General features: G+C 55.0%; 1 protein-coding gene and 1 long non-coding RNA gene across 17 annotated transcripts; one reads left to right on the top strand and one right to left on the bottom strand.

Moving 5' to 3' along the window:
* Positions 1–309: 309 nt before the first annotated feature.
* On the bottom strand, positions 310–18,324 carry LOC116746007. 11 transcript variants are annotated; one of them, XR_004347603.1, is made up of 7 exons: positions 18,203–18,324; positions 16,368–17,555; positions 14,686–14,793; positions 14,388–14,495; positions 11,862–12,024; positions 1,756–1,881; positions 664–972 (listed from the first exon to the last, which is right to left on the bottom strand). It is a non-coding gene; the product is annotated as an uncharacterized LOC116746007 (long non-coding RNA). The 11 variants fall into 11 exon arrangements; XR_004347601.1 differs by having other exon boundaries at positions 18,091–18,219; XR_004347604.1 differs by lacking the exon at positions 18,203–18,324 and adding an exon at positions 17,691–17,807.
* SPHK1 (sphingosine kinase 1) lies at positions 17,853–22,520 on the top strand. Of its 6 annotated transcripts, none has more exons than XM_032617187.1 (6): positions 17,853–17,980; positions 20,066–20,269; positions 20,605–20,757; positions 20,863–20,957; positions 21,038–21,153; positions 21,449–22,520. In XM_032617187.1, the coding sequence occupies exons 1-6, from the start codon at positions 17,965–17,967 to the stop codon at positions 22,248–22,250; spliced, it is 1,386 nt and encodes a 461-aa protein (XP_032473078.1). In that variant the 5' UTR covers positions 17,853–17,964; the 3' UTR covers positions 22,251–22,520. The 6 variants fall into 6 exon arrangements, with proteins under 6 accessions (XP_032473078.1, XP_032473077.1, XP_032473082.1 ...); XM_032617186.1 differs by lacking the exon at positions 17,853–17,980 and adding an exon at positions 17,987–18,367; XM_032617191.1 differs by lacking the exon at positions 17,853–17,980 and adding an exon at positions 17,987–18,504.
* Positions 22,521–22,663: the final 143 nt, after the last annotated feature.

Below are 22,663 nucleotides of genomic sequence, written 5' to 3'. Positions count from 1 at the left end.
AGGGGCTCTACTCGTATCTGTGGACCCAACGAGTGATACAGAGAACAGCTATTTTTTTAATATAATTTATTATTTTTATTTATTTATTTATTTTTGCCTGCGTTGGGTCTTTGTTGCTGCGTGCGGGCTTTCTCTAGTTGCAGCGAGCCGGGGCTACTCTTCGTTGTGGTGCGTGGGCTTCTCATTGCAGTGGCTTCTCTTGTTGCGGAGCACAGGCTGTAGGCACACGGGCCTCAGTAGTTGCGGCTCGTGGGCTCAGTAGCTGTGGCTCACGGGCTCTAGAGCGCAGGCTCAGTTGTTGCAGCGCACGGGCTTACTGGCTCCACGGCATGTGGGATCTTCACGGACCAGGGCTCGAACCCGTGCCCCCTGCATTGGCAGGCAGATTCTTAACCACTGTGCCACCAGGGAAGCCCCAGAGAACAGCTATTGAGATCTATTATTGATTTCTAATTTAATTCCACTTTGTGAGAGAACACACCCTAAGTGAATTCAATCCTCTGCTACGTGTTGAGACACGCTTGGTGGCCCGGCATGTGATCTATGTAGGTAAATACCCTATAGGCACCTGAAAAGAATATGTGTTCTACAGTTTGGGGGGTGTGTTTTACATCTGTTGGTTAGATCGTTTGTGAGTTGTGGTCAAATTCTCTATTACCTTAATTATTTTTCATCTGCTTGTTCTCTGATTGTGGAGTTTTTTTATTTTTCCTTTTAGCTCTTCAACATTTGCTCTCTAAATAGAGAGATATCATGTTGGTTCTGTTTCTTTTCTGGAGAACTCTGACCAGTACAGGGTCTGGACTGAGTAGAAAGACACTTCTGCTCATTTTGCAAAGAATGTGTTTTTTGCAGCTTGAAGTGAGACCTCTCTTGCTCAGTTCCAGTGGTTTTTTGTTGTTGTTGTTGTTGTTTTAATGTTTCTCTATAAAACAGGCTGATCCTTGAGGCTCCAAACCTGCTGGACATTTCCTGCAAAAACAAAGACAGCTCTGCTCAGTGCAAGTTGACATTTCCATATTCAACCCAATTTCAGTTTTCAAGTCATAAAAAAAAAAAAATCCTGTTGCTAACTGGGCTGCAGGTTCAGCATGAATTATGGAAATATAATCTCCTCTCTTCTAAAAACTAGAAGAGAAAGCACAGGTTCAGATTTGGCACGAAGAATTGTCCAAGAATGAGCAAAGACAAAGAGGGGTGTGTTCAGAATGGCTCAGCCTTGTCCCCAGGGAATGAATTATTCGGAAGACGAGGTCAGTCTTTGCAACAAAGGAGAACACTTTAGGCAATGATTCAGAGGTGTTGCTTCCATGTTGCACTACTCCGACATGAACTTTGGAAAAATGTGAGACTTTTCCCTGTTCTCGTTGCCTAAGCAGGCCCAAGCAAGCTGAGACCGAATGATCTTTAGTTCTAAAAATAATACCGACTTGGATCTCTAAGCTGATTCTCTCCATAGGACACCAGAAACCATGCTGGGGGCGAGGGCAAAATACTGGGCAGACAGAGCCGAGCGCGCTGGGAGTGACCCTTCCCAGCTTCAGCAAGGGCAGTGGTAGAGAGCAGCTGCCCTGCCGGCCGCAGCAAAGTCTGAAATGGAATCCAGCATAGAGTCTCAGTAGGACAGAACCTCTTCTGTCATGGGGTTTTCAGGAACTCTTGGTGGAGGCCTTTGGAGGCATTTCAGGGTATCACCAATACCCATACCTCGTTGAAGACTTTGATTCAAGGTGAGACCACAGTGCCTCCTAGTACCTTCTAGAGTCTGCCAAACAGGAGACGTCTCCTCGCCCATATCTCCAGATTTACAGCAGCACACTGGCAAGGCAGGCTCATAGGGGAAAGACATGGAAGGAGGAAATAGGCCACGGGGAGTCGGGGCTGAGAAGATAGAAGGTTAAACATTAAGGAGACAGGTTACAACAAATCATGGACCAAAATAATTCAGAAAGTTGTAAGGTTCCTGGCTCAAGTGACCTAACTGTGTCAGGTTCAAGGGGATCCAGGCTCTCTAATAGCTAAAACCCCCACATGATACAAATATCCAAAAATAGCTCTCGTCCATCCATAAACGGGAACATTATGTGGTCACTTAATGCCCCAGCTACACCAGCTCCCTGTCGGCAGTGAGACGCCACAGCGTGTGTAGATGAGTGTTATCTCGGGAGCCAGGCTCTTGGAGCCCACTCTTAACAGCTGTGTGATCCCGAGCAAACAATTATGTCTCCCTGTGCCTCAGTTTTCTCCCCTGTAAAGTGGGGATAATAATAATAAGTGAGTTAATACATGTCAAACCGAACAAGGTCTGGCACGTATGAGCTATTAGGTGAAGGGAGATGGGAAATGTTTATACGTATTTATTAGATCAGGGGCAACAAGGAAAACAAACCACGTTCTTTCTTTCTTTCTTTCTTTTTTTTTTTTTTTTTGGCCGCGCCTAGCAGCTTGCGGGATCTTAGTTCCCTGACCAGGCATTGAATCCTCGCCCTCCGCAGCGAAAGCGCAGAGGCCTAACCACTGGACCGCCAGGGAATCCCCAACACATTCATTATTTTAACAAAGAATTTAATATAGAGAATTGGTTAAATGGGTATTGCAAGACAGAAGCGGCAGAAAGCCGACACTGGGAGACCACCCCCATGAATGGGGAACCAAGAGGACAGGTTGGGATTATGGGATTCTAGAAGCCTGGAGGAGGGGTCCCACGGAGCTGGCACTCGGATCTCCGGCGAGGAGGCACTGCCCAGCTTGTGCGGTACCTCTGAGAGGCACAGAGGCAGGTTCTGGGAGCGCAGGGACACTGGGGCCTGGAGCCAGATGTCACCATTGCCAGGGTGACGCTCGGGTGACCAAGCAGAGCAGACAGGAAGCAGCGGCCCTTGCTCCCCTTCCAGCCGTGCGGGCCCCACTAGCGCCCCTGGCGGCAGAGGCTGGAAGGGAGCGGCCGCAGAGGACAAACGGGCTTCGCAGAGTCCCGGCAGCATCACGGAGCTGCGTGTGGTCCCCACTCGAAGCACTGCCCCTCCTCTCCTTCCCCACAGCCTCAGGACAGCGGATTGGAGGAGGAAGAGGGTGGGGTGCTCAAGGCCAGAGGTTTAGAGGCAAGCCTGAATGACAGTGTGGCCACAAGAGGGAGAAAGCAGGGCAGACTGGCATGTGGGTTTTAGCATTGGAGAAGGGGTGGTGGTCCGGCCGCGACCGCGAGAGCCGGGGCTGAGGTCAGACGCGGATGAAGATCATTCTAGGTCGGAGAGAGATTATGGCAGGCGTCCAACTCCCAGAACCTAATGTTTACGCGTTCTCAGAACTTGGAGCCAAGAAGATGGTGAGCAGGGAACAGAGGCGTCAGGAGTGGGCAACAGCAGAGGGGGTGTTCAGAGTGGTGAGCCCGGTGGCAGAGGGTCAGAACAGGGAGGGCTTTGCAGGAGGAAGAGAGGTGTTCTGGAGGCCGCCTGAGGAGCTGGTAGGACTACCAGTGCGGGGGCAGGAGGCAGGGCTCCGTCGCCCATGAGGGGGCAGCTCTGGAGTCAGACAGACCTGGACTCAGTCCTGTTCTGCTGGTTCACCTGGGGGAGTCCATCGACCTGTACCTACCTTTCTTCATCTGTGGAACAGTGATCACAATAATACCTGCCTGGGGGTGGTGGTGAGGACTAAATGAGGTGATGCATGTGTGACAAGGTGGAGGGAGGTGCCTGGCAGGATCTTTCCTGCCTTCCAAGAATTCCCAGAGCCTACTGCCAAGAATTAAAATGCACCCCACATTCTACATTCAGAGAACTACCAGCCGGGAGCTGGCTGGGAGATGCCATGCAGCACTGACTCTTTCAATCCTGTGTGTAATCCAGCATGTGGCTGGCCTTTGTCTGGTCCCTGGGAGGTCACCTCTAAATCCTTGGAATTTCCTGAGCGATAGAAGGGTCAGTTATTCATGGTGGGCCCCTCCAATTCTATCTGATAGTTTAGGATAAACCACGTGATATCAGCTCAAACTCTGGGGAAGGAAGGGGAGCTAGAGATTGAGTTCAATCAATGGTCAATGACTTAATCAACTGTGCCTCCATAATGAAACCCCAATAAAAACTCTAGACACCCAAGCTCGGTGAGCTTCCTTAGTTGGCAGTGCTCGGCCAACAGGGTAACGTGTCCCTGAGGACGCCAGAAGCTTCAAGTTTGGTACCTCCCCCCACCACGACCTCACCCTAGGTGTCTCTCCCTGTGGCTGGTTCAGATTTGCATCCTTTTGCTATCATTAAACTGTAATAGCAAGTACAGCACTTTCCTGAGTTCTGTGAGTCATTCTAGTGAATTATTGAACCTGAGGGGGTAGTGGGAACCCCCGAATTTGTAGCCAGCTGGTCAAAAGTGAGTGTGGCCAGGGGACCCCCAAACTTGCTGCTGGTGTCTGGACAGTCTTATGGAGGATGGTGGTCTTAACCTGTGAAGTTTGGCCCAACTATGGGTAGTTGGTGTCATGGCATCCTGCCTCAAGAAAAAGGGAGAGAGGAAGGGTGAGAGGCTGCTTCTTCATGAAGACTGGCTTTTCTTGAAACCAGGTGGGGGTGGGGAGGGTTGGGGACACAGTGGAGTCACTGTAAAGTGTGTGGGACAGTAGAGAGGAACATCTTGTCTCCCACTTGGCTGTCCACTTGGCCGTGGGCTGGTGGATCTGCCCTGGGGCTCCTGCAGTTTGGACAGTGCCCAGAGGAGCTGGCATGGTGGGCAGTCAGCCAGGAGGCAAAGGACTGGATCCACCCATCCCCTCAGAAGATGGGTGCAACCCCACAGCCCCAGAGTCGGATCCAGAGTGTGGATGGAATTGCAGATTCTGGGATTTGGGATTGGGGAACCTCCTCAGAGCAATAAATATGGCATGAGGCCACCTCCAAAGGTCAGCAAGAATGTGTAACCAGGGGAGCCCCTTGGGAGAGAGTCTCTGCTGGCAGTCCTGTGGGGCGCCCACTTGTCCACACCAAGTCTAAGGAGCACTGGTTCTCGGCCAGGGCAAGGTTGCTCCCAGGGGACATTGGCAATGACTGGAGACATTTTTGGTTGCACAACTTGGGAAGTACTACTGGCATCTAGTGGGCGGAGGCCAGGGATACTGCTAAACAATGCACAGGACAGGTCCCCACAACAGAGGCTAATCCAGCCCCCAGTGTCAATAGTGCTGAGGATGAGAAACCCTGCTCTACAGAATGAGTTGGGTCAGCAGTAAAGACCCAGGCACAGGACAGCCACATCACCGCCCCCAACTAGTCACCACAGGAAACACATCTGTTTTCTATTTCTCTCCCCTCCGCCTCAACCTCAGAAGTAAGCACAGAGCAGTGGGCGGCTTGTGAGAGATAGGCCTTGTCCCTGCTTCAGTGCTGGAGCCTGTGCTCGAGATAAGTTTCACTTTCTTTCTTTCTTTCTTTCTTTTTTTTTTTTTTTGGCCATGCCCACGGCTTGCGGGACCAGGTAATCAAACCCGGGGCCCCTGTAGTGAAAGTGCTGGGTCCGAACCACTGGACCACCAGGGAATTCCCAAGTTTGAGTTCCTAAATGGACCAGTCTTAAACTCCCAAGTGGGGCTGCCTTAATAACAAAAAAAAGTGACTGGATCAGTGGAATCAGATCGAGGTGCCTTAATGGGGAGTCTTTCAGCCAGTAACAAAGGGGGTTTGGACAGAGCACAGCTGGCGGTGGTTACTGGAAACAAACAAACAATCAACCTTTTCTTAATGGGCACTTCAACAAGACAAGTCTTCCTAATGAAACTGTGCTCAGCACAGTGTCTGGCACAAAGTAAGAGCGTGATGAATGTTAGCACTTGTATTAAGAAGGAAGTGGAAAAGCAGCAGCTTCCGGGGGTAGAGAGAAGGCTTAAGGATGAACGCCGTCAGGCAGGGTAGCTGGTTTCAGTTAAAGCAAGGAGACCCAAGGAAGCTGGGGCGTTGATCAACACGGCGCTGGGGTTCCTGAAAATATATTTGAAGGAATCTTGTTCTTAAGCTACAAACTAGTTTCCTTAAGGGTGAAGCAGTTCCCTAAATTTGTCCCAATTCTCAATTCCTAAGGTAAGTAACTGAGAGCCCCTAAATATGGCCTCCGTCAGTCCCTCCTCCCCGACCACGGGGGAAGGACCCTGGTTCCATTCCCTGGAACCTGGGCTGGCCTTAGTGACTTGCTTGAGCTGTAGAATGTGGCACAAGTGATGGCCTGGGACTTCCAAAACCAGGGCATGAGAAGCCACACAGCTTCCGCTGGGTGTCCTGGAATGATGCTCTTGAGACATTCCCTCTGGGAACCTAGCTGCCATGTCACATGGAGAGTCCACACAGGCACTCTGGCTGACAGCCCCAGCTGAACCAGCTGACAGCCTGCCCCATCTCAGATGTTCAGCCCACTGACATTGTAATCACCTGAGTCCCCAAGTGAGAACCACCTGGCTGAGCCCAATCAACCCACAATGGACCCAATAAATTATTGCTTCAAGCCACTACATCTTAGGGTGATTTCTCACTCGGAACAGATAATTAGAACACTTCCCTAGGGAGTCAAGTACTTGAAAGGTTTCTGAAGAAACATATGGTGCTTTCTTGGATGAAAACTTAATTGTCTTTCTAGTGATTGTCCAAGAAGGGTTTGCACAAGTGGGATATCTGGGCTGGTGGAAAGATACAGGTCAAACACCATTCCAAGCCCAAGTTCTAGCCTAGGCACAGTACCAGCTCACAAGCTGGGTAACCCTTGACATGAAAGCATTCCAGCTCCCCCCGCACCCCGCTCCCCGTCCTCCCCCACCTGCCCATTTCTTCCTCCTGTCACTCCTTTCCCATTCTTTCGTAAATTTTATTTAATTTATTTATTTATTTATTATTTTTTGCAGTACGCGGGCCTCTCGCTGTTGTGGCCTCTCCCGTTGCGGAGCACAGTCTCCGGACGTGCAGGCTCAGCGGCCATGGCTCACGGGCCTAACCGCTCCATGGCACGTGGGATCTTCCCAGACCGGGGCACAAACCCGTGTCCCCTGCATCGGCAGGCGGACTCTCAACCACTGCGCCACCAGGGAAGCCCCTTCCGTAAATTTTAAACCACTATTCCGAACAACCACCATAGAAACACAGGTTCTTAGAAATCTGACCTATATCATGAAGGTACAGTGTGATGAGGTGGAGGGGGCAGGAACTTCCAAGGCTGACCCTCAGGGTGAGAGTCCTCATGGTGGGAAGGTAACTGCATCTGCCTTTCAGGGAAGGTCGAATCCCCCCCGGTAATTAAATACCAATTCGATATTAAGAAAGAACATTTTCAAAATTGTATTACTGTCCAATGGGGAAATAAGATTTAATTGAGTTTTTTTTAATTCACAAGAGCATCTGCTTTGACACACCTAGTGGGAGTGACTGTAATAACTGCAGAGCCTCCCCTCCCCCCCTTTTTCCTGGAGCCTGGGTGGTAGCCAGGTTTGTCACTATTCCCACATTCCCAAGCCAGTGTCTGGGAGGATGTGGGGAGAGGCTGTAATAGTACGTGTCATTTCTGTACTATGCCTGACTCATTTCCAGACGTGAAATAGTCAGTGGGACCGTGACAATTCATGATGTTCTTGAATAAGAAAGTTTTTTGTGGCAGTTACAGAATCTCTGGGAGGCCTTTGAGTTTGCCTGCCTGCTTGGAAAACAGGCTTCAGATCTTCCTTTTATGCTAAGTCAGTAGTTCCCACATTTGTCTGCATATTTTTTTATCTATTTTTAATTTTTAAATTTTTTGGCCTCGCTGCACAGGATGTGGGATCCCCGACCAGGGATCAAACCTGCGTTCCCTGTATTGGAAGCGCAGAGTCTTAACTGCTGGACTGCCAGGGAAGCCCTGTCTGCATATTAGAATCACTTCAGAGCTTTGAAAAACTCTGAAGCTCGGGCTACACTCCAGACCAGTTAAATCACAATCTCTGGGGGTGGGACCCAGGTATCTGTAGTACTGAAGCTCCACCAGGGGGTTCCAATGTGCTGGCTAGTTTGGGAGCCCAGGTGCCAAATGACCCAGAAAGGAGATGGGTCCATCAGCTGATCCCGTGGCTATTGCCAACTACCTCCTGCTGTCCTTTAGGAATATCCCGAGGCCAAACCCACTTAGAGCCCTCAGCCCTTACCACGTCTGAGCCATTTGGAAGAGCCTTCACAAATAAAAAGGGCTGGATTTAAAATTTTTCCATCTCTAATGTATTTTCACTTTGTTTAAATTTTAAGTATATTTCTTCCCAAATATAAAAATACACTGGGCTTCCCTGGTGGCGCAGTGGTTGAGAGTCCGCCTGCCGATGCAGGGGACTCGGGTTCGTGCCACGGTCTGGGAGGATCCCACGTGCCGCGGAGCGGCTGGGCCCGTGAGCCATGGCCACTGAGCCTGCGCGTCCGGATCCTGTGCTCCGCAAGCGGGAGAGGTCTCAACAGTGAGAGGCCTGTGTACCGCAAAAAAAAAAAAAAAAAAAAAAAAAATACACTGCATGAGTGGTTATCCTGTGCGGGGCGGCGAGTGGCTGGGAGGGCGCACCAGGGGTCTCTAGGATGTGCTGTTTTATTAATGCAGGTGTGTTAGTGCATAAATTCATAGTTTATGATCTGTGTGCTTTCCTGTATATATTTATACTTCAATAAAAACTCCACACAGCAAAGTGCTTCAGTTATACACACACACACACACACACACACACACACACACATTCTTTAAAAAAAGCAAACCTCGCACATATTGCATAACTATGGGGGGAAATACAGAGAAATGAAAAGAAAATAACAGTGACCAAAGATCGGCATTTAGGGCCCCCACAAGGTGACACTACTTTTGAGACAAGATAAGTCCCTCCAAATAATGCCACCAAAGCACTGGCGGCCACCCCTCATCCCTGAAAGAAGAGGGAAGGAGCCTCTGAATGGTTCCATGAGGCGGACATTACTGGACTCTGAATAATTTAGTGACAAGAAAGATTCTCTCTTTGATCTAATCGGGCTCACCTGAGCCCTCTTCTGACTAGGTCTCGAACCCTGGGCTTCTGTGTCCTGCTTTGCAGAGTCCACTTCTAGCAAGAATCCTGCTAAGTCAGTTTAGCCAGAATCCCCCATCCTCCGTGTCTGGTCACCTTCAATACCTGTTGAGGTTCCCCATCCTCCACCACCCTGGGGTGATGTCTGAGCCCCCTGGCCTGCCTTCGGCAAGTTCAGGTAGGTCGGTTTAGCAAAAATCTCCCCTTTCCCCTGATGTTTCCTCTTAGTAATCTTCCATCCACTGACCCCGATCTGCTCCCTGGCTATACATTCCCACCTTTCCTTATATTCACAGTTGAGCCCAATCTCTACTCCCTCCCCCGCCACTGCAAGACCCCAGGTAGTGGTCCCTGCCCCCATCAAGATGGTCCTGAAGAAGTCCTCCTTCCCCTTCTTCAACAAATGCCTGGAATAAATATCTACCACCACCCAAATCAGAATTTCAACTGCATCCTTAGAAATGGACTTTTTGTGCATCACAAAAGAATGATCCTGAAAGGGTCAAGGCTGGTTCAAGTCCCTCATTTATTCTTTTTTTTTTTTTTTTTTTTTTTTTTTTGCGGTACAAGGGCCTCTCACTGCTGTGGCCTCTCCCGTTGCGGAGCACAGGCTCCGGACGCGTAGGCTCAGCGGCCATGGCTCACGGGTCCAGCCGCTCCGCGGCATGTGGGATCTTCCCGGACCGGGGCACGAACCCGTGTCCCCTGCATCAGCAGGCAGACTCCCAACCACTGCGCCATCAGGGAAGCCCCCAAGTCCCTCATTTAAAAAAAATAAAATAGGGCTTCCCTGGTGGCCCAGTGGTTGGGAGTCTGCCTGCTGATGCAGGGGACACGGGTTCGTGCCCCGGTCCGGGAAGATCCCACATGCCGCGGAGCGGCTGGACCCGTGAGCCATGGCCGCTGAGCCTGTGCTCTGCAACGGGAGAGGCCACAACAGTGAGAGGCCCGCGTACCGCAAAAAAAAAAAATAAATAAATGAAATAAAATAAAATAAAATAAAATTTGGGAATTCCCTAGAGGTCCGATGGTTAGGACTCTGCACTTTTATTGCCGAGGGCGCAGGTTCAGTTCCTGGTCAGGGAACTAAGATCCCACAAGCCAAGGCGTGGCCAAATAAAAAAAAAAAAGGAATAAATAAATAAAGTAAATGAATATTTAAAAAAAAATTCGGATGAATGCACATAACATAAAATAAACAAGTCAGTGGCATTTAACACATTCACAATAACTAGTTCCAAAACAAAACCCATAATACAACTGTCACCTAAAATAAAATCACCCAAAACACAACCCATATCCATTAAGCAGTATCTCCCCATACGCCGGCCAACCACCAGTCCGCTTTCTGTCTTTATGGATTTACCTATTCCGGACGTTTCATTTACATGGAATCACACAATATGTGGCCTTTTGTATACGGCTTCCGTCACTTCTTTCACATAATGTTCGTGTGGTACATCCACACTGTAGCATAGATCAGGACTTCATTCCTTTTTACGGCCAGATGCTATTCCTGAGTATGGATATGCCACATTTCTTTTACCCATTCCTCTGTTGATGGACACTTGGGTTGTTTCTACCTTTCAGTTATTGTGAATAGAGCTGCTATGAACATTCGTGTACAACTTTTTTTTTTTTTTTTTAATTTATTTTTATTTTTTTTGCGGTACGTGGGCCTCTCACTGTTGTGGCCTCTCCCGTTGCGGAGCACAGGCTCCGGACGCGCAGGCTCAGCGGCCATGGCTCACGGGCCCAGCCGCTCCGCGGCATGTGGGATCTTCCCGGACCGGGGCACGATCCTGTGTCCCCTGCATCGGCAGGTGGACTCTCAACCACTGCGCCACCAGGGAAGCCCTCGTGTACAACTTTTTGTGTGGACACATGTTCTCAGTTCCCTTGGTTAAGTACCCAGGAGTGAAACTGCTGGGTCATGCAGTAACTCTATGTTTAACTTTTTGAGGAACCTTGCGTCTCTCCTTTTTTGGGCCCCGCCACGTGGCATGCGGGATCTTAGCTCCCCAACCAGGGATAGATCCCGCACCCCCTGCAGTGGAAGCTCAGAGTCTTTAACCACTGGATTGCCAGGGAAGTCCCAAGGCTCTCCTTTCTAAAAGATATTTTTCAGGAATTCCCTGATGGTTCAGTGCTTAGGACTCCAAGCTTTCACTGCCGAGGGCTCGGGATCCCACAAGCCATGTGGCTCAGCCAAAAAGAAAAAAAACAAGATATTTTTCTTGGGGGTAGGGAGGAGGTTCAGTTAGGAATTTGGAATTAACAGATACACACCACTATATATAAAATAGAACAACAAAGACCTACTGTATAGCACAGGGAACTATATTCAATATCTTGTAACAACCTATAATGGAAAAGACTCTGAAAAAGAATATAGGTATATGTATAACTGAATCACTTTGCTATACACCTGAAACTAATACAACATTGTAAATCAACTATACTTCAATTAAAAAATTTTTAAGGTATTTTTCTCAAGGGCTGGTGGGTACTCCAGATTTGTTTTCCACATCTCTTAGGACCATTTCTTCACGGGCGACCTGCTAGTCATTGTTAAGTACACACAGATACCCAAGTCTTGGTTTAGAATCAGAATTAGGCTTCTGGTATTCCACTCAGGGTCCTCAGCATTTCAGAAATGCCTGAGACCTCAGAGACCCGGTCTTCAGTGTCCTGGGGTTTGCTTGTCTCCGGGCCGCCACTCAGCCTCTCCCCAGCCTGTGTGGCTCCTGCACCACTAATGGCTGCAAATCGGGGTAACAGATCTACCCCTGAGGACTCAACACACCTCTCCCCTTAGGATAACACTTACCCCTGCCAAGAGATGAAGGTGGCAGATCCGATTCCACGCTAAACATATTTTGCAGTTAGACTGTCTTCCCTCCTTAAGTGCTCAAAGTTCTCAGTCTGAGAACCGAGTGGTCACAGATACTTGTCACATGGCAACTGGAACCTCAGCTTAAAATGATGGGATCCTTAAAAAAAAAAAAAAAAAAGATAGGATCCTTGTGCTTGTTTGCAAATACCAAGTTCTGATGCTATGCATTTTTCTAGGTCTTGCCGAGTCAGGAAGATGGATTTGTCCTTCTAACTCTGCATCAGAGCCGTCTGTCTGTCCCTCCCTCCCTGGACCCATCAGCCTGCTGCGGGGAGCCAGGAGGAGGTGGGGTGTTGGACTGTGCCCTTCCTGGGCTCTGCATCACTGCAGCAGCCACCTGGCACCCGGATAGGGCTCCCTCCCCTGGATCCGCCAGAGGGATGCGGTTGGGAGAGCAGCCCACAAGCATTTCTCTCGAGGACTTCTGTGTACAGAACCGCAACGACTGCAGCTCTAGGAAGGAGACAGCAAGAGCAAAGAAAGGATATGTTCTTCAGCCCCCACCTATATGCTCCTCACGGTTCAGGAGCGCTCTCCAAGCCCATTCCATCTTCTGTTTGTTTTTTAAAAATAATTTCACTCCTTAGTCTGTAAGCTTTGACAGGTAATCACTAGGTTCCCCATTCTGTTTTGAAACGGGGAGTTTCAGAGGAGGCTGCTAGTGCCTTGAAGGAGAAATGACATCTCAGCTCATTTTCAAGGTGCTGGTCACGTTGCTCTGGTCAGCGCTTGTGGGCAATGAGCAAAAAGAACAACAAGCCGCTTTCGGAAACGGTTCTCCTGTCGGATCAGCACAGCATCACTCCCTTGGCTGCACAAAGCCTTGCGGGCACACGTGTGGAATGAGGTTACGGTGTCCCTTGCCCCGGGCCCCTCTCCTAGACCCCTGTCCAGCGCATCCTGTATACTCATTACTTAAACTACCAAGGCTGTGTCTGGACAGAATCGAAGGGTCTGACCTTCAGGAGGCCAGCCTCCAGGAAAGGGGAATTTCTGTTCTCAGGGTGTGGATAATAAGCCTCAGGCAGGCAAGCCCACTCCAGCCTCCCTCGCTTTGCAGCTTGGCAAAGAAGCACGCCGGCCCCTCTTTTGCCTCCAACAAATTGGCTTCTGTGGAGGAGGCCTGAGTGGCTGCACCGTTTGGATAAAAGACGAGAGAGGGACGCATCCCCAGGTGGCCACCAGGGGCCAGCAGGGCGCCTCGAAAGGGCGTTCCCAAGGCAGAGTGAGCATCTCCGGAGGGGGTGAGCTAGGACTTCACCTTTGCTCCGAGGAAGGGATCCATCCGCAGGTACCAGGAAACCACCCTAGACCGTTAGCGCTAACGCACTGTGTCCAGGCGGCTGTCTGTTTGCTTTGGGAACAACCCAAGGACATAGCTTAGCTTCAGAGAGATGTGAAAGTGGAAAACATTGCACAACAAAAAGCCCCCGGAAAACTGTGACACACCCATCCCCTCGGCCTGGACGCCAGGCTACTCCCAGATAAAAGCGGCTCGGCTCTCCTGCTGCCCGACCGACTGTAGAGGGGCCAAGCCCCTCTTCCCGCTTCCCAGAAGTTCTCCTTTTGGGAATCACCCAAAGCAGTTTGACACGTGGCTGATGGCTTCTCTTCCCTTGAATGAGAACGTTCACCAGTTACACAGTGTCTCCAAACCAGTATAAGCCAGTATAAACGAGTAAGTGATTACAAAGCACAGTTGGGTGGGGTGGGGACTGGCTGCAGCCTCAGAAGGGGATCATCTCTCCCCTCACAAGTATCCAGGATGGGGGATGGGGCGCTGGAGACCAGGCCAGAGCCCATGCTGGGCCCAAACCAGAGCTGATGTCAGCGGGAGCCTGTGGAAGGTTCCTAGCCACGGTTCTCCACGTGGCTGGCCTGGTCCAGACTTACCACAGAGGACAGAAGTAGCTGGACTGTCGGGTCACATGACAGGAGCTGAGCGGACCGCACATTTTGTGAAATACCCAGCAGGCTGCGCCCTGTGGTAAGCCCTTCCTGCCAGGCTGGAAATGGATGGGCTGGTCTGCTCCCCACCCCTTCCTCAGGTGAAAAGTCCTTTGCAAACCTATAATTACTATATTTAGTGAAGATGTCAATTTCTCTCTTTTGGGTAATTTGTTTTTTCCCTCCTGGGTAATTTAAAAAAATGGAAACCAGCTTTCTTTGCAGGGGCCTCTGCCGGATGAGTCAAAGACCAAAAAGTCTACAGAATCAGGTGTCGATGACCTCAGCAAGAGTGTTTTCGGTCCCACCACGACAAATGCTTATCTGGGGGAAACTAAGTTCCTGGTATGTGTTCAGTTGGTAGCACTGGGGAGGTAAGGAATGCTAGAACGAAGGTTCTGTAGCCAAGTAAGGACACGGTTCCCAGACTTTTCCTACCCAGCTGCGGTTAGCAAAATAACAGCCCCCCAAAGACGGCTGCGTCATAATCCTTGGGACCCATGAATATGTTACCTTATATGGCAAAAGGGATTTTGCAGACGCTATTGAGTTACGGCTCTTGAATGGGGAGATGATCCTGGGTTAGCCAGGTGGGGCCAATGTCATCACAGACAGGAGACCCTGTAAGAGGGAGGGAGAAAGGTCAAAGTCAGAGATGTGACAGCAGAAGCAGAAGTCAGACAGAGACCTGAAGATGCTGTGCTACCACCTTCGGAGGTGAAGGAGGGGGTCCTGAGCCGAGGAATGCAGGTCTCTAGAAGCTAGAGCAGGAAGACAGCACAGCCCCATCAATCCGTTTGAAACTTCTGACCTTCAGTACTGCAGGATAGTCAAGTGGTGCAGCGACAGGAACCCGGTGCACTAACACGAAACTCAGCTTTGTTCTCCCGAGGCCATAAGCCAAGGTGTGAGGTAAGATCTGAAAGTCAAGGTAGCCGGGGCACTGTGCAAGCCTGGGCAAAGCCACCCGGCAGCCAGTGCAGATATAAACAATTCCTCCCAACAGCGGAGGCGGGCAGGTCCAGCTCCCAGACACCTTTCCTGCGACACCCACACGAGCGTGCACTGTTGTCCTCTTTGGGGACACCTAGTATTGTTAGACTTTTTTAGTTTAAAGTGGATACCTCCATTCACACTAGAGTCCTGATAACTTATTGGTTTTCCCTCCCAGAGTAATTTGCTTTCGAAAAAGAACATGCCCGACAGAAGAGAAGGCAGACCCTGAAAGAACACATCTCGGCCAGATCTTTCACAAGGGAAGAGGGCCGTGTGACAATGAGGGCAGAGTCTGGGTGATGCATGTACAGGTCAAGGAACACCAAAGTTTGCCAGCCAACCACCAGAAGCTAGGAGAGCAGCCTGGGACAGACTCCCCCTCACAGCCCTCCAAAGGAACCGACCCTACCAACATCTTAATCTTGGATTTCTTGAGAACAGTGACACAGTAAATTTCTGTTAAGCCACCCAGTTTGTGGTACCTTGTTGCGATGATCCCAGGAAACTAATACAAATGCCTTCAGATGCCGGGCAAGCATCTGAAATGAGTGAAGTGGGTGAGGCTCGCAGGCTCCACGGGGAGGGCTGTGCCCGCGAATTCCCCTGAAAGGGATGTGTCCCTCTCAGCAGGCCTGCAGGTGGGGGTGTGTGGCAGGCAGAGCCCAGAGGCCCAGAAGAGACTTTGGTTCCCAGCCCTGGCGAGGACACCCGTGAGGAGAAGTAGGCCACGCAAGAGGTAGAGTTAAGCTCACTCCACCACACCCAGGGTGGCTGAACCGCCGCAGGGACAGAAACTCGTAACATTCCCTGCAAGCAGCCAAGAATCTTGTGTGACCAGTCTGCTCTCCTGGATATCCATGTGTGGCACACTCCTCAATGCCTGGCACGGTCACCAGGATCTCAGAATGGAAAACCACATCTGGGGCTGTCCCAGAACACAAGTCTTAAAAACAGTTTGCAGGACATCCCTGCAAACTGCGGTCCGGTGGTTAAGACCCCACGCTTCCAAAGCAGGGGACAGGGGTTCGATCCCTGGTCGGGGGGCTAAGATCCCACATGCCGCGCGGCGCGGCTAAAACAACAACAACCAAAACCAAACAAACAAAAAAATACATTAAAAACAACAACAACAACACAGTTTGCAGGGCTGGATACCTCCCTTCCCCTGCCCTTGCAGCCTCCCAGGCAGAAAGGACTTGAGGTCAAGGGAGGCCTCGAGGTCCTCCAGTTCAACTTGGGAGCTGAAAACCTCAGGAACAGGTGAGATGACAGGAAGCCTCTCCTAATAAAAGCAAGTCATTTGCCATCTGGCGGCCTTGGCTCCAAGTTTCCAGAGAGCCGGGCCAGGCCCTGTGAATGCCTGCTTTCTTTCTCTGAAGAAGAAAAAAAAAGGGGGTTCTCAGGTGTGTCCACCTGGGAAGGCTGCCCTCAAGCAGGAAGGAGGGTGGCTGGGGGAGATGGAAAGGCAGTCTCTTTCACCTGGGAGACAGGCGTTACCTGCGGGTTGGCGATCAGCGCAGATCAAGCCTGACTCCAGAGGCCCTTGGCCACAGCAGCTAGTTGCTTAACCAGAACCTGGATGATGAAGCCTGGAGAGGGCTTCGGGTTGCTTCCTCTTTCCCAGGGAGACCCAGCAGCTGGGTTACTGGGGCAGCTCTGTGGCAAGCAACCCACCCGGCCGACAGATACTCAGATATCAGCTAGAAGCCTGGGGTCAGCTGGGCCTCTCAGCCTGGGGGTTGGGACCTGTGTTTGCTTCTCAGCTCTGTCGGGAACTGGTTCAGTGGCTTAGGCGAGACCCTTCACCTCTCCGGGTTTCAGTTCCCCGTTATCAAAGGGGCAAAGCATCTTGCTTTGCTCAATCTTGTCTCTTGGGCCAGGGATGCTGACGAGTGTTTCTGGAGATGAAATAAAGCTCTTTAGAGAGGGGCTGGAGGGCGGTGTGGGCCTGGAGGGAGGCAGCCTGGAGGGGGGAGGTGACGGACAAGAATGAGGAGGGCAGAGCAGGGACCGTGGGGGTGGGGGCGGGGGCGAGGCCGCGGGGAGGACAGAGCAGCCATTGTGCAGACTGGAACCGGGGCCAGAGGGCTCGGCCCCTCACCTCCCTCCCGCTGGGCCCCCGGAGGCCGGATAATGAACCCAGCAGGCTGCTCCGCCTCCCTCGTCGCTCGGTTTCCAGTCAACCCCGCCCCCGTCCTGCCCCACGACCCCAAGGGCTCCAGCCCGGGACGCTGGGAGGCGGAGGGACCCAGTGGCAGGTGGGCTTTCTCCCTGCGGACTCGTGCACAGCCAGGTCTTCCTTTCCCGAGGGCCTCAGTTTCCCACCAGACTCCAAGGTTTAAGGCAGCAGCTTTTCAGGACTGATGGAAGTGCCCTCCCGAGCGGGGGAGAAGGGGGAGGCTGCCCTGGCGGTCTCCGCAGCACCCTCCCTCCAAGACTGAGATCTCGGGGAGCACCCCGCCCGCGTCCCGCGTCTTCTAGGCGCCAAAGCCCCGACTTTGAGCGGAGTCCTGGCGGGAGGAGAAGGCAGGCGAAGGGGGAGGAGAGGGATCGAGCCCCGGCTTCCGCAAGGAGCCCCCTCCTCCCGCAGGCGCTTGAGTCTCCGCGTCGCGTGACCGCAGCACTGTGGCCGCAGCGCCGCGCTCCCCTCCTGGCGCCGGATTCCTGGGGGTTGCGGGTGGGGGCCTGTAGGTTCAAGATCAGACCTCAGCGGACACCCGCCGCGGCCCTGCGAGAGGGCGATGCCGCCCCGCCCCCGCTTCCTCTCCCGGTTCCTAGTTTCGCATAGTTTCTCGACCCGTGAAAGCGTCGCTGAGTCACCTTCCCGGAACACGCTCGGGACGCTCAGGACCCAGCCAGGGCTGCCCGGGGGCCACGCAGGACGGAGGTGGCCACCACCCGGACGCGTGCCAGGCCAACGTGTCCCAGCCTGCGGCCTCCTCTCTACGTGGGGACACTTGGGCCCCGCCCTCCTCCCCTCCCAGGTGTTGGGAAACGGGGCCGGGCCGCCTGGGTCCTCTGTAAGAGGAGATGCGGCGGAGGCGCGCCCGAGTTACCGGGGCCGCAGAGACCTGCCTCTTCTCGACTTGAGGCGATGGGAAGAGAGAGTTGTGAGCGGGTGTCGGTGGGGGCAGGTGTGGGCGCGTGAGCACTTTGCAGCCTGGGCCTGTGCCACCTCAGCCTCCTACAGCGGTTTGGTTTTTCCTAACTTTGGCCCTACCTGGTCAGGTCGCCAAGTCCGCCTTGGTAACTTCCTCCTCTGGGTCGCCGCCAACAACCCCCCAGGGAGTTTACTCGAGTTGGTCGCGGACAAGTTCAGGTCAGACACTTACTTGCCGGTGATATGTTTATCACACAAGCTCCGATACACGAGTCCCGGGCCCGTTTGCATCTTCCCACTGAGCCAGTGGAGGCGGCGGGGGACACGCCCCCGATGCTTGGCTGCCCAATGCGGATGGGGACCCCTAGGCCTGTTTACACCGCCAAGCTCTTCTCGGGTGCGTGGGCCTGGATCGCCCGCTGCGGAGCAGCTTCTCTGGCCTAGGCGAGCCTCGATGTTGTCCTCTGTGAAAAAGATCCAACTTTTGAGGTTCTTGACAAGGATCCCTCCTCTGGACCTCATCCCCCGGCGCAGGTCGCCAGCCTTCCCCGGGACCGCTCGCCTGGCTGCCTCAGGCTCGGTGGCTGCGCTGCAGAGCTGCCTGGTCGGGAGGCTAAAAATAAGTCGTTGGGGGAGAACTGGAGCGGCTGGAGAGACGCCCCGTCACGGAGCGGGGGGCACCCGGCGGGGTCTGGGCCTCGAAATCCGGGTGGGATGGGACGGAGCGCGCGAAGCGGGCGCTGCTTGCCCGGAGCCGGCAGCGGGGCCAGTTCTGCCGGGAGACTTCGGGGCGGAAGGTCGCAGCGTCCAGGGACAGCCGAGGATCTGCCCGGAGCCCTGAGCCACGCGTGCCCGGAGTCCCACCCGGGGGCCGCTCCGACTTTGGGCGCCGAGGCGAGATCGCGTGAGGCCCGCGCCTCGGCCTGCGCTGCGCGTTCACCGTCGCGCGCCCGGGACGCCGCGCTCGCGGCGCGCCGCTCGTGGCCGGGCCTGGGGCTCCGCGCCTCGCCAACGGCCTCCGCCTCTCCTGCCGGGCCGCGGCGCCGCCTTCCGGCGGTCGCCTACTCCCAGCGTCCCGGGACCCAGGCAAAGGGCTGCGCGTGGCCGAGCCGTGGGCGCTGACCGTGCGGGGGGCGGCGCGGTGAGGCCGGGGACAGGCGGGCTCCAGCTATGCAGGGCGCGGGGTCCTCCCCCGCAAACGCGGGGAGCGCGGGGCGTGGCCAGGCCCGGGGGCGAGGCACAGGTCCCTCCCCGAAGTTGAGACAAAAGTTTGAGGCTGGAGACAGCGAGGCCGTGCAGTCAGCATTTGCCCGGCGCTCCAGTTGTCCCTCAGATGCGAGGCTAAGCCCGGGACGAGCTGCGTTCAGCCCTAGGCCACTGTGGGGAACGGAGGTGGCGCTTCCCCAGCAAAGCGGACCGACTGGGTAGGGCTGGCCGCCCGCCCTGTCCTCTCGCCGTGCGTGGCTCCTGGGCGGTCGGGGGAACTGCCGTGCACCGCATGGCCTCCGCGCCCACTCGGCTGCGGCCGAGGGAGGCGGCGGCTGGCGGCCGGGCTCCGGCTCAGCTCTTGCGCGACTCCGGCGCTGCTCCCACGAGCGCTGCGCGCGGCGCCGCAGAGCCTGGTCCTTAGAGGCGCGCGCGGCGACTCCGGCCGCTCCGGAGCTCAGGGTAGAGGACACGGCGACCCGGCTGTTTCGGGGCGGGGATCGCTCGCCCCGAACTTCGCGCCCTGCGATGTCCACTCACGTTCTGGGATTTTCACGCAACTGGACTCCCCTCCTCCTGGCAGCGCCCAGGGGGTGAGGACCTGATCCCCCCGCAGAGAGCCACGGGGCTCTGACTCATCGTCGGGCCGGAACCCGAGGCCCCAGGAAAGAAAGCCCCTCAGGAAGAGACCCTTTGCCTCTGGGGGTGGGAGCTCAGTTCTAGGACGGGAGCGCCCTTGGTGGCACTGGACCTCGGCTCTCAGGACCTCTCGGAAAACTAGGCGATGCCGGAGGCGCGGCTCCCCGCGCGTGGTCCCAGGACCTAGCAGGGCGCCCCCCACCTCAGGGGGCCGCTGCGGACTCCACCAGCGGTGTCTCCTCTCCCCCAGATCCGGCAACCGCAGGGAATGACGCGGGTGCCCCTACAGCCCCGGCTCCGGGCGGGGAGGGCGAGCCCCACAGCCGGCACCGAGACGCCCGCCTGGGCAGCACCGATAAGGAGCTGAAGGCAGGAGCCGCCGCCGCGGACAGCGCCCCGACAGCGCCGGGGACCCCCTGGCAGCGGGGGCCACGGGTCGAGGTTATGGATGCAGGTTTGTGGGGGCCTGGCGGGGAAGGCCTGTAGGGGGATCCCTTCTCTCTCTCGAGAGGAAGGTTGGCCCGAGTCAGCTGAACAAAAGAGGCTGGGGACGCCCGAGAGAAGCACTTTTCCCGACGAGACCGGAAGCGGGCCGAGGCTGAGCCAAGCCAAGCTGGCCGGGTGAGGAGCGCGGGGCTGCCGCTGGAGCTCCCCACCGCTCGAGGCCGCTGCCTCTGGTCAGACTCTGTTGGGTCAGTTACCCGTGGGTTTCAGGCACAGCGTTTCCACCCCGGTCCCCCTGCTGTGATCGTCAGCCCCCTAGTGGCCGGTTCGGGTTTGTCTTTACAGCGGGCGGCTCCCGGAACCCGCTCCCAAGGCCCTGCCGAGTGCTGGTGCTGTTAAATCCGCGCGGGGGCAAGGGCAAAGCCCTGCAGCTCTTCCGGAGCCACGTGCAGCCCCTGCTGGCCCAGGCCGATGTCTCCTACACGCTGACGCTCACTGGTGAGTGTCTCCCCGCGGGGATGCAGGGAGCATCCCCAGGCAGGGACCCGCCCCCACCCCCCCACCCCAGCCCCCGCCGTGATAGCCGCGCTGGTCTCTCCGCAGAGCGGCGGAACCACGCCCGGGAGCTGGTGCGGGCGGAGGACCTGAGACGTTGGGACGCGCTGGTGGTCATGTCTGGAGACGGGTTGATGCATGAGGTGAGGCCCGCACCGGGAGGCTGGGCCTGGGTCGTGGGGGTGGGGTGCTTCCCAGGCTGAGGCCACCTGCGCTCCAACAGGTGGTGAACGGGCTCATGGAGCGGCCTGACTGGGAGACCGCCATCCAGAAGCCCCTGTGTAGCCTCCCAGCCGGTTCTGGCAATGCACTGGCCGCTTCTGTGAACCATTATGCCGGGTGAGAGCCCAGGGCCACAGTGGCCCTTTTCCCCTTAGTGCCGCCCTACTGCCAGGCTTTCTTTTGTAAGTTACCATGCTCAGGGGTAACTTCCATGCCCTCTTCTCTGGCGCCTCGGCCCCTCCGTCTGGGGCCCTCTCCGTGACTCCAGCTGCTGCCTCCACCTGCTCCATCTGTCGCTCCTGCCAACTCCCTAGGGACTCAGTGTCGCTTCGCCCGCCCCAGCTCCCCAGGAGGAGGAAGGGGAGGACGTGTGAGGGCTCCTGCCCTCCCCATCTGACTTCTCCCTCTGCAGCTACGAGCAGGTGACTAATGAAGACCTCCTGACCAACTGCACCCGGCTGCTGTGCCGCCGACTGCTGGCGCCCATGGATCTGCTGTCCCTGCAGACAGCCTCCGGGCAGCGCCTCTTCTCCGTGCTCAGCCTGGCTTGGGGTTTCATCGCTGACGTGGATCTGGAGAGTGAGAAGTTTCGGCGCCTGGGTGAGATGCGCTTCACTCTGGGCACCTTTCTGCGCCTGGCGGCCCTGCGCACCTACCAGGGCTCCCTGGCCTACCTCCCTGTAGAAACGGTGGTCTCCAAGATGCCCCCCTGCCCCGCTCGGGACCAGCGGGCCCAGCAGGGCCCTGTGGACGCCCACCTGGTGCCCCTGGAGGAGGCAGTGCCCTCTCACTGGACGGTGGTGCCGGAGCAGGACTTCGTGCTGGTGCTGGCACTGCTGCACTCACACCTGGGCAGTGAGATGTTTGCTGCACCCATGGGCCGCTGTGCAGCCGGCGCTATGCATTTGTTCTACGTGCGAGCAGGTGTGTCTCGGGCCACACTGCTGCGTCTCTTCCTGGCCATGGAGAAAGGCAGGCACATGGAGTGTGACTGTCCCTACTTGGTGTACGTGCCCGTGGTTGCTTTCCGCCTGGAACCCAAGGACAGGAAGGGTGTGTTTGCTGTGGACGGGGAACTGATGATCAGTGAGGCTGTGCAGGGCCAGGTGCACCCAAACTACTTCTGGATGGTCAGTGGCTGCAGGGAGTCCCCACCCTCTGCGGAGCCACAGGCCTCACCCAGCCGGAGGCCACCTCCAGCGGAGCACTTATGACTCCACGGGCCTTGCTGTGCCTTAGTCTGTCTACTTGGTTTACTCTGAGCTTAGGCCCCTCCCTCCCACCCCAGGGACTGGAGGGCCTGTCCACAGCTCACATGGCCGGTCGGGAGGAGGAGGGAGACTCCTGGAGAAGGCTGGGAAGGATGGCTCTGCCCACCAAAGGCCAGGATGAGGTGCTGGGCTAGGAGTGTGGAGGCCACCGTGTTTTGTTTTGGGAGCCCCGCCCCCTGAATCAAATCCAAATAAAGCAACTTTCCCAGCCTACTGGTCTTATCCTAGGGGTTGGGGAGAGTGGGGTCTTGCTTCTTCCAGGGCTCTAGAATTTAACATGATGCCCAATGGTCCCTCCTGGATGGGGCAGTGCACACGGTACTGGCCCCTGGGAAGTCATTTTGGTGGTGGGCACA

The sequence above is a fragment of the Phocoena sinus genome, chromosome 20 (genome assembly GCF_008692025.1).
Source record: "Phocoena sinus isolate mPhoSin1 chromosome 20, mPhoSin1.pri, whole genome shotgun sequence".
NCBI lineage: Eukaryota > Metazoa > Chordata > Mammalia > Artiodactyla > Phocoenidae > Phocoena > Phocoena sinus.
The sequence above is the reverse complement of the archived record's forward strand: the minus strand, read 5'-3'. Positions and strand labels throughout refer to the sequence as shown.

Bases quoted from the DNA above. Each gene is read 5' to 3' on its own strand.
- SPHK1 (XM_032617186.1), top strand. From the start codon at position 18,214: ATGTTTATCACACAAGCTCCGATACACGAGTCCCGGGCCCGTTTGCAT. The intron at 18,368-20,065 runs GTGCGTGGGCCT...CCTCTCCCCCAG, and splicing joins CACCGCCAAGCTCTTCTCGG to ATCCGGCAACCGCAGGGAAT. The intron at 20,270-20,604 runs GTTTGTGGGGGC...TTGTCTTTACAG, and splicing joins GGTCGAGGTTATGGATGCAG to CGGGCGGCTCCCGGAACCCG.